The 11,670-nt window shown below is 38.4% G+C and overlaps 1 protein-coding gene across 1 annotated transcript; it reads left to right on the forward strand.

Annotated features, from left to right (window-relative positions):
- The first annotated feature begins 309 nt into the window (after window positions 1–309).
- On the forward strand, window positions 310–1,773 carry LOC136030807 (uncharacterized protein DDB_G0283697-like). The gene has a single exon (XM_065709854.1). The coding sequence runs from the start codon at window positions 310–312 to the stop codon at window positions 1,771–1,773; it is 1,464 nt and encodes a 487-aa protein (XP_065565926.1).
- Window positions 1,774–11,670: the final 9,897 nt, after the last annotated feature.

Genomic DNA, 11,670 nt, shown 5'->3' on the forward strand with positions numbered 1-11,670 from the left:
ACTTGATGTTTCATCACTTGAATAAAACTTGAATACTTAGTCAAACGTCATTGACAAGATCGATTGACAAATCACGTCATTATATTTTCTTGGTGCAGGTTTTTCTAAGATTATCTCGTAAAGTTTTCTGTAATACCAAAAGTTAAAAAGAGCAAAATGATTTGATTGTTTTTAGCTACAGATTTTGGTTTTCAGAGCTTTGATTAGTATAATAACAAAGAAAACACACTTACAGTTATTCATCATTTGGCCGTCATTTAACAATTACTCTTCATAAGACTCAATTCTTCTCTTACAAAGCGTTTAAATATGGAATTTGAAGCAACTAGTATTTTGAAGGAAGCCAAAGGTGATGCCACTGATGTTTGTAGAGAATTGCCAGATACGGCAGGAGTACAAAGTGTCACTGAACAGGATATAAAAACTCTTGGCGAAGAAACAGCAGTTAATAACGTACACAATTGTGAGAATGATGACAAACAACGTAGCGACGTAAGCCAGTCTGTAACAAAAGATAGTGAAAACACAGAAATAGTAGTTAGTAACATACACAATTCTGAGAATGATGACAAACAACGCAACGCCGTAAGCCAGTCTGCAGCAAAAGATGGTGACAACACGGAAATAGCAGTTAATAACGTACACAATTCTGAAAATGATGACAAACAACGCAATGACTTAAGCCAGTCTGCAGTAAAAGATGATCAAAACACAGAAAGAACCAAAAGGCGTAGACGTCGAAGGAGAAGGACGAATAAGCCGACTTCTGTTGACTCTAATACAGATGAAGTACCCAATGAGACAGGTAAAAGTATCACAATAGTTGGTCAAGAGGCTGAAGATAGAAAAATAAGTGGATGTAATAACAAAAAGGAAAATGAAATTTCAGCTAAAAGAATCGATCCATTGGAGAAAGGCAAACAGAAAAATATCCCAAATCAGAAGATCAGCAATCAAGATCAGCATGATCAAGAACATCTAGTGAAGACAAATCCTCGTAAAGATTTAGAAAGCTTTCTGGGAAAAAAGCGAAACTATCCTGAAAAGGTAAGTAACCCTTACAGAGGCAGAGGTGGTACAAATAGTGACAGCCAAGGGAGGGGGTACATACGCGGCATAAACAGAGGTAGAGATCAAGCCTTTCGCCCTAACAGTAATAGAGACAGTGAGTATGATGAGGTTAGAGGCAAGGGACGTTCGGACTTTAACAGAGGTAGAGGAATATCTAACTCTGAAAGAGGAAGGCCCGGCTTTAGCAGAGGTAGAGTGACGTCTCATTTTAACGGAGGTAGAGGAATGAATAATTTTAACCAAGTCCGGGGAAGGTCAGAGTTTAGCAGAAGCAACGAAAGAAAAGAATTCAACAGTGGCAATGGAAGGCCATATTTTAACAGAGGCAGAGGTAGAGGAAGTAGCTATGAGCTATATAAAGGCATTGCAAGTTACGCTAAAATTCATGCTGAATTCAAAGGAGATTCCTACGATACCAAAGTGAATAGCTTCGCAGATAGAGGCAGAACAAATGGAGAATTCAATAGAGGAAGAGCAAATAGCTATAGTAGCAACGTAGGTAGCGAGAATGAGAGAGTGAGAGACAACTATAATAGAAGAGGTTCCCACACCGCCGATGTAAGAGATTCCTTTGTCAGGGGGAGAGGTACTGGAGACTTCAACAGAGGTAGAGGACGGCAATTTTTTCAAAGGGAAAGAGGAAGAAGCTATAATAGGATCGAAAAGCAGTTAGAACAATCCTCAGTTTTTATAGAAGACTAGCTTTTTTATGAGGACTAGTAACACCTAGTTGGTGGGGGTGCTTCGCGCCCCCTCAACCCCCCCCCCGCGCGTAAGTCGTTACGCGCCTTATTAGTTACGCGCCATTGCAGTTGTGTCCCTGTGTCCCTCCCGTGAATATAGATATATCTATCTATATAAAAATAAGTTGTCTGTGGATGTGTCTGTCAGGTGACGTCATGTTTGTGTGTTGACTGACGTCATGAAGTTAGTTGTCGTCATTTTTATTATGACGGTGACGTCATTAAAGATATTTAAGACATGCGTTCACGTAGAAATCTATTAATGTTTAACTTTAAAATGACTGATGAACTTACAATGGCAACAGCCGAGGAAGATGCTCAAAACGTCTATGCCAAAAAACTTGCTGCTGTTAGAGAAAGTCAGAAAAGAAAGCGTGCCGAGGAATCAAAAGAACAGCAAGGAAACAGGCTTGAGGCTGATAGAGAAAGAAAGAACAGAAAGCGTGCCGAGGAAACCAGAGCAACGCGAAAGCAGACTTGCTGCTAAAAGAGAAAGTGAAAAAAGAAGGCGTGCCGAGGAACTACCAGAGCACCATGAAACCAGACTTGCTGCTAAAAGAGAAAGTTAAAAAAGAAGGCGTGCCGAGGAATCACAAGAACAGCAAGAAATCAGGCTTGCTGCTGATAGAGAAAGTAAGAAAAGAAAGCGTGCCGAGGAATCAGAGCAACCTGAAAGTTATCGCCTGGCATTCAGGTACAGCCCAGTCGATGATTATAGCTTGAGTAGATGTGTTCAAATCGGGACTATGTCTAAAATTTGTCCCTTTTGCAGAGCCTTGAAATTCAATGGTGAAACAATGGGAATGTGTTGTGCCTCAGGAAAAGTTAAACTTCCTCTATTGGCTGCACCACCAGAGCCATTGAAGACTTTCCTTACTGGAACTACGTCAGAATCTAAGCGTTTTTTGTCACAAATCAGAAAATATTACTCATGTTTCCAAATGACGTCGTTTGGAGCCAAAATCAAAAATCCAGATCAATTTATGTCTACTTTCAAAGTAAAAGGGCAAATTTATCATAGAGCAGGGTCCCTTCTACCATTTTCAGGCGATAGTCATAAATTTTTACAATTGTACTTCATCAGTGATAGAAATTCTGAATTCAATGCACGTTGCGAAATTTCTCCCAACGTTGAAAGGACAATCGTTTCCCAATTGCAACATCTTTTCCACGAAAATAATAATTTAGTGTGTCTGTTCAAAACAGCCCTCGAAATGATGACTCTGGTCAAAAATTTTCAGATCAATTGCTGGCAATTGGAAACGGAAAGCTCCCAGTAGACTCAATATCAGGACGTATACAACTACCTGCTGAATTCTGTAATTTAGTGACGTCCAAAAATGAATTGATTGAAAAAGTATTTCCGAATATTCTAAGCAATTGTAAAAATAATAAATGGCTAAGTGAAAGAGCGATTCTTGCACCCAAAAATATAGACGTCCACGAAATCAACAGTATTGTTTTGACCAAGATTCGAGACCAGGCAGTCCTTTACAACTCAGTCGACACAGTTTTTTAACCAAATGAAGCGGTTGATTATCCATCTGAATTTTTTAATTCCGTGGATCTTTCAGGGTTTCCACCACACGTGCTACAACTAAAAATAGGTGTACCAATAATACTGTTAAGAAATATCAACCCACCAAAGCTTTGCAATGGCACGCGACTTGCCGTAAAAAACAAAACAATCGAAAACGTAATAGAGGCCACAATCTTGACAGTGCCTATTGAGGGTGAGGCTGTTTTTATTCCTCGCATTCCCATGATTCCAACGGATCTGCCTTTTCAATTTAAAAGATTGCAATTCCCAATTCAATTAATGTTTGAAATCACCATCAACAAAGCTCAAGGTCAATCATTAGAAAAATGCGGTATAGGTCTTAATACTGATTGTTTTTCCCATGGACAATTGTACGTTGTATGTTTGAGGGTCGGTAAACCTTATTATATACAGCGACAATTGGACAGCGAAGAATGTTGTATATTCGCAAGTTTTACGCAGTTAATTTGTATTGTATCTATCTATCTATCTATCTATATAAAAACGAGTTGTGTGTATGCATGTTTGTTTGTTTGTAAAAAGAACATCTGCATATGACGTCATTATTAGTACATAAGGCTTTGTATATGGACAGACAATGGGAAAGTCAAGAATGTTGTATATTCGCAAGTTTAACGTAGTTCAACACACATATATAAATCTATCTATATTCATAGGTGGTACACAGGGACACAAATACAATGGCGCGTAACTAATATGGCGCGTAACGACTTACGAGCGCGGGGGGGCTTGGAGGGGACGCGAAGCGCCCCCAACAACTAGGTGTTAGGATGGCACGAAGCGCAACCCCAACATCTAGTTTTTATATATATAGATAGATACGTCAGTTGACAAACATGAAGTCAGTCGACACACAAACATGACGTCAGTAGACAGACACACAGACAAACAACTTATTTTCATATGTATTGATAGATAGATAGATAGATAGATTTTTTATATATATATATATATAGATAGATAGATACGTCAGTTGACAAACATGTTTGTTTGTCGACTGACGTCATTATAAGGATTGAGCTGTATGCCCTGTGTCCCGGTCATCATTTATATTCCCTGTGTCTCGTTCGTGATTTATGTCCCGATGTCCCAGTCTTTAATTTCTCTTTGAGTGTCCCGGTCGTCATTTATATTCCCTGTGTCCCGGTGTCGTAAGTCGTTATGCACCTTATAAGTTACGCGCCATTGTAGTTGTGTCCCTGGTCCCGGTCGTCATTTGTGTCCCGGTGTCCCAGTCTGTAAAAAACTAAAAAAGCTAAAAAAAAGGTAAAAAACTAAAAAAGAAAAAAAGCTAAAAATAACTAAAAAAGGTAAAAACTAAAAAAAAACTAAAAACTAATAAAAAAAAACTAAAAAGGCAAAAAACTAAAAAAACTAAAAAAAAAGGTAAAAACTAAAGACTAAAAAGAAAAAAAAACTAAAAAGGAAAAGAACTGAAAAAAAGGAAGAAAAAAAACAAAAAAAAATAATAAAAATTTATTATTTTTTAATTACGCTGGATCGGGTGAGATTTAAAATAAAAGATCTGAGTTACGAGGTCCTTCTAAATATGAAGTTTCATTAAGATCCGATCACTCCTTCGTAAGTTAAAAATATGTCATTTTTTTCTAATTTTTCAGAATCCCCCTCCCCAATAGAGCAGATCTGTTCCAATTATGTAAATCACATATTTAGGACTTCTGCTTAGTTTTTCCCACCAGGTTTCATCCAGATTCCTCCAATCTAAGCGTTTTCCATCATTTTAGGTTTCCCTACCCCATACTTCCCCCAATGTCACCAGATTTGGTCGGCACTTAAAATAAGAGCTTTGAGACACGATATCCTCCTAAATATTGAATTTCATTGAGATCCAATCGCCCGTTCTTAAGTTAGAAATACCTAATTTTTTCTAATTTTCAGAATTAACCCCCCCCCCCCAACTACCCCAAAGAGAGCAGATCTGTCCGGTTATGTAAATCATGTATCTAGGACTTGTGCTTATTTTTCCCACCAAGTTTCATCTCGATCCCTCCACTCCAAGTGTTTTTCCAAGTTTTAGGTTTCCCCCTCCCAACTCCCCCCCCCAATATCACCAGATCCGGTCGGGATATAAAATAAGAGCTCTGAGACACGATATCCTCCTAAATAGCAAATTTCATTGAGATCCGATCACCCGTTCGTAAGTTAAAAATACCTTATTTTTTTAATTTTTCAGAATTACCCCCCCCCCCCCCCTAACTACCCCAAAGAGAGCGGATCCGTTCTGGTTATGTCAATCAGTTATCTAGGACTTATGCTTATTTTCCCCACCAAGTTTCATCCGGATCCCTCCACTCTAAGTGTTTTCCGTGATTTTACGTTTCCCCCTCCCAACTCCCAGCCCCCAGTATCACCAGATCCGGTTGGGATTTAAAATAACAGCTCCCAGACATGATATCATTCCCAACATCAAATTTCATTAAGATCCGTTCAACATTACTTAAGTTAAAAATACTTCAATTTTTCTAATTTTTTTCGAATTAACGGGCCCCCACTTCCGCCCAGATGGCCAAATCGAGAAAACGACTATTTCTAACTTAATCTGGTTCAATCTCAATTACGCCTGCCAAATTTCATTGTCCTAGCTTACCTGGAAATGCCTTAAGTAGCAAAACCGGGACCGACAGTCCGACAGACCGACAGAATTTACTATTGCTATATGTCAAATGGTTAATACCAAGTGCCATAAAAACAAAACAATCAAACACGCATCCCCAATCTTTCTGTAGCAATGCTCAGTAAGGATGGACACCGGAACCTTAGAAGTCAAGAAGCGTTGTAAATCCGATTGCTTTTACTTACTATCTTTGCGTGTTATTGCAATCACATATATTTAACTAGCTGTTGGGGTGGCGCTTCGCGGCACCCCAACACCTAGTTGGGGGGGGGGGTGCTTTGCGAACCGGTCGTCATTTGTGCACGTCCTGAAATTGAGTCTACTGGGTGCTTTCCGTTTCCAATTGCCAGTAATTGATCTGAAAAAGTCTGACTAGAGTCATCGTTTTGCAATCGGATACGCATATTTGGCGTTAATTTTAATGTCATTACGTGTGACCATAAATTGGAATTTTTCAGGCAAGCATTCATTTCGTCTGCATGGATTGATCTAGGTATTATAGGTAATGTTTGCCTGAAATCTCCCGCAAGCAATATTAATGTGCTGCCAAAGGGTTTCGAATTCCCTCGCAAATCTTTCAAACATTTATCCAGAGGCTCGAGCGATTTTTTTGTGTGCCATTGTGCACTCGTCCCAAATAATAAGTTTGCATTACTGCAATACTTTACCCATCCCAGATGATTTGGAAATATTGCACGTGGGAGTTTCTGTAGAATGCAAATTCAGAGGCAATTTCAAAGCGGAATGAGCAGTTCTTCCACCAGGCAGCAACGTTGCGGCTATTCCGCACGACACAATTTTCCAACGCTATATCATTTTTTGATCGAATTGATGCCAGAATCAGTTTTATCACAAACGTTTTACCTGTACTTCCTGGCGCATCCAAAAAGAAAATTTCTCCAACGTTGTTATCGACACAATGCATTATCGTATGATAAATGTCTTTTTGTTCAGACGTTAACTTGGAAATGTTATTTTGTAGATACGACAATAGATCACTCGTACTGTAACTTTGTTCACGATCCAATTCTACACATGTCGAAACAGTAGCGGTACGATTAGGTGAAGGCATTCCCAAATCTTGAAGAGGTTTGTTTACCATACATACGCAAATCTTCTATAATAACTAAAGTGTAGTTATAAATTTCTGATGTAAAATCAAAGTCATATCTGACGTCTCTAACCGTTTTCGATGGAGTATATCTTCGGACATTTTTGAATTATTTTTTTCCCATAGCTCTGTAGGAGCTGATGGAGAGCATGTTGTTAGTATGATGCCAAAAAATGCACGAATTTGAACGTAGAATGCAAGTAGAAAGAAGCATTCACGTTGATTGGGGTGAACGGTGTAGAGTCTTCCTATCGTGGTATCTTTGAAGATGGTAGTTTTACCGTCGACTGACTTACCCTGTTTTCGACGTTCAAATACTTTATTTTTAGTATTCCACGTGTAATACGAAGGCACTTCAGTATACAGCAGTTTTTTTGCAAAAGAATCATTTTGGCGTAGCGAAAAGAAAGCAGTTAACTTTGTATCCGGTGAATTCAGGGCTCTTTGTTGCACGATGGTGTCCGAGAAATAAACACATTGACCATTCTGTAAATGTACCGCTAAGTGAACAACAGCTGCACTACGTTCATGTATCGGAAATGAAAGAATTCGCCAAACAACTTCATTACTGCTTGTGAATCTTCTAACCTGATATTGTACTATTTCGTCGATATCTTTGATTTCGGACTGCAAGCCAAAAACTGCCACGTCACTGCCTTTGTTGACGTATTTACATATGTCTTTGATTGCCTTTTCGGAGTTACAGTATTCAACGTTTATGTATGCATTAAATGTTTTTGATAATAATGGGGAATATGGAACAACCCACTGGTTATCTACTTCGATAGTGGTACCGTTACGCTTCTTTATTATTGCTGTTTCACCGCCATCTTCAGTTGATCTTCTTCTATATTGTGGGTAACCATCATTGCCAGTAATTGTGTTGGGTACTAAAAGTCGAGGATATTGCTTTGTGCACCTTCTTTTGGCCATGCATGGTGATTTTTCGTTCAGTGCACCTCAAGGTCCATTAATCATATTTTTTACAATAACATATAACCCCTTATCGTCATTTTCATCAGGTATTTCAGCGGAAATCACATCATCAATTTCGTTAGAAGTAATTTTATAATGTAGCCAAATTAGTATATGTGCGTATGGCAATCCTCGTTTTTGCCATTCCACTGAGTACATCCAGCATCGCACTGACCCAAACACTTCAAGTTTTACTATGTAGTTTATCAGTGATTTCAACTTTTGCCGGAAGACACTGGCCGTAATGTCATGTCTATGAACCGCCGATTGTCCTTGAAGTAAAAGCTGCTGTATCTCGTCCCAAGATTGATTGCATGTAAATGTAATAAATAAATCTGGACGACCATAGAGACGAACATACGCAATAGCATCTTTAGCATATTCATACATATGACGGGGACTGCCAGCATATGACGAAGGTAAAATCATTAATCTTCCAACGTTTGTGGTATTACCGTCATTTACAAAGGTATCTCGCAAATGAATGTATTGTTCAGAGCGGAGCTTGGTCTAATTCAGATGGATAAATGGCAAACGTTCTGATTCAATTTTTGCATATATATAAACGACATATTGGTTATAAAATTGACGGCATTTTAAAATATAATTGTCTTCATCCTGCCGAATCTTTAGTCTATAGGAATAATAATTCATTGCAATTCATTTCTTATTCATTTCTTTGTTAGTGGCTGGATTTATCAATTTAATATTAAAGTGATAGCCATTGGCTCCATCCCAACAAATGATAGGATATTGTAGGGCATCGTAGCATCGATGAGTTTCAGCAATTCTTACCAACTGATCGTTTCGCTTATGAAGAATAATATCTCAAGGTAAAAACTGATCACCGACCATAACAATTGCCACTTCGTCGATAGTTGGCGCATTGTATATACGCATATGTTGGCCAGGAGGCGTTTCGTCAGCGGAAATAACAATTTTATGCGTATCAGTAGGCATCAAATCGATGGCTGTTTTGAACGGACGCACTAAATTATTATTTTCGTGGAAAAGATGTTGCAATTGGGAAACGATTGTCCTTTCAACGTCGGGAGAAATTTCGCAACGTGCATTCAATTCAGAATTTTTATAAATGATGAAGTACAATTGTAAAAATCTGATTCTCGCCTGAGAATGGCAGTAAGGACCCTGCTGTATGATAAATTTGCCCTTTTCCTTTGAAAGTAGGCATAAATTGATCTGGATTTTCGATTTGGGCTCCAAACGACGTCATTTGGAAACATGAGTTATATTTTCTGATCTGTGATAAAAAAAAGCTTAAATTCTGACGTAGCTCCAGTAAGCAAAGTCTTCAATGGCTCTGGTGGTACAGCCAGTAGAGGAAGTTTAACTTTACCTGAGGCACAACACATTCCCATAGTTTTACCATTAAATTTCAAGGCCTTACAATAGGGACAAATTTTAGACATAGTCCCGATTTGAACAGATCTACTCAAGCTATAATCATCGAATTGGCTGTACCTGAATGCTAGGCGAAAATTTTCAGGTTGCTCTTGTGATTCCTCGGCACGCTTTTTTTGGTGATTTCTCTTTGAGACGCAAGCCTAATATCACGCTGTTGTTGTGATTCCTCAGCTTTTGCGTTGCTCTAGTAGTTCCTCGGCAGGCTTTCTGTTCTTACTTTCTCTATCAGTCGCAAGCCTGTTTTCTTGCTGTTCTTGTTATTCCTCGGCACGCTTTCTTTTCTTACTTTCTCTATCAGGAGCAAGTTTTTTGGCATAGACTCTTTGAGCAGCTTCCTCGGCTGTTGCCATTGTAGGTTCTTCAGTCATTTTACAATCAAACATTTTTTCGTAAACGAATGACTTACATACCTTTATTGACGTCATCGTCATAACAAACATGACGACAAATAACTTCATGACGGCATGACGTGATGACATGACGTCACTGTAAAAGTTCTGATTGAATTTGTGCATACATATCAACGACGTATTGGTGAAACAATTGACGGCATTTTAAAATATAATTGTCTTCATCCTGCTGAATCCTTAGTCTATAGGAATAATAATGTATTGCACTGCATTTCTTATTCATTTCTTTGTTAGTGGCTGGATTTATCAATTTAATATTAAAGTGATAGCCGTCGGCTGCATCCCAAAAAATGATAGGATATTGTAGGGCATCGTAGCATCGATGAGTTTCAGCAATTCTTACCAACCGAGCGTTTCGCTTATGAAGAATAATATGTCGAGGTAAAAACTGATCACCGACCATAACGATTGCCACTTCGTCGATAGTTGGAGCGTTGTATCTACGCACATGTTGGCCAGGAGGCGTTTTGTCAGCTGATATAACAATTTTATGCATATCAGTAGGCATCAAATCGATGGCTGTTTTGAACAGACGCACTAAATTATTATTTTCGTGGAAAAGATGTTGCAATTGGGAAACGATTGTCCTTTCAACGTTGGGAGAAATTTCGCAACGTGCATTCAATTCAGAATTTCTATCACTGATGAAGTACAATTGTAAAAATTTATGATTCTCGCCTGAAATTGGTAGAAGGGACCCTGCTCTATGATAAATTTGCCCTTTTACTTTGAAAGTAGACATAAATATCTGGATTTTCGATTTGGGCTCCAAACGACGTCATTTGGAAACATGAGTTATATTTTCTGATTTGTGACAAAAAACAATTAGATTCTGACGTAGTTCCAGTAAGGAAAGTCTTCAATGGCTCTGGTGGTGCAGCCAATAGTGGAAGTTTAACTTTTCCTGAGGCGCAACACATTCCCATTGTTTCACCATTAAATTTCAAGACCTTGCAATAGGGACAAATTTTAGACATAGTCCCAATTTGAACAGATCTACTCAAGCTATAATCATCAACTGGGCTGTACCTGAATGCTAGGGAAAAATTTTCAGGTTGCTCTTGTGATTCCTCGGCACGCTTTCTTTTGGTGATTTCTCTTTGAGACGCAAGCCTAATTTCACGCTGTTGTTGTGATTCCTCGGCTTTCGCGTTGCTCTGGTAGTTTCTCGGCACGCTTTCTTTTCTTACTTTCTCTATCAGCCGCAAGCCTGTTTTCTTGCTGTTCTTGTGATTCCTCGGCACGCTTTCTTTTCTTACTTTCTCTATAAGCAGCAAGTTTTTTGGCATAGACTCTTTGAGCAGCTTCCTCGGCTGATGCCATTGTAGGTTGTTCAGTCATTTTACAATTAAACATTTTTCAGTGAACGAATGTCTTAAATACCTTTATTGACGTCATCGTCATAACAAACATGATGACAACTAGCTTCATGATGACATGACATGATGACATGACGTCACTCGACAGACACACAGACAACTTATTTTCTTATATACTAGCTGTTGGGGTGGCGCTTCGCACCACCCAAACACCTAATTATATATATATATATATATCTATATATATATATATATATATATATATATATATATATATATATATATTATTAATATATAATAGAGCCTGTGAATATAGATAGATTTATATATGTGTTTCAAACTATGTAAAAATTGCGAATATACAACATTCTTGGCTTTCCCATTGTCTGTGCATATACAAAGCCGTATGTACTAATAATG

Source organism: Artemia franciscana, chromosome 9, assembly GCF_032884065.1.
Source record: "Artemia franciscana chromosome 9, ASM3288406v1, whole genome shotgun sequence".
In the NCBI taxonomy this organism is placed as follows: Eukaryota; Metazoa; Arthropoda; class Branchiopoda; order Anostraca; family Artemiidae; genus Artemia; species Artemia franciscana.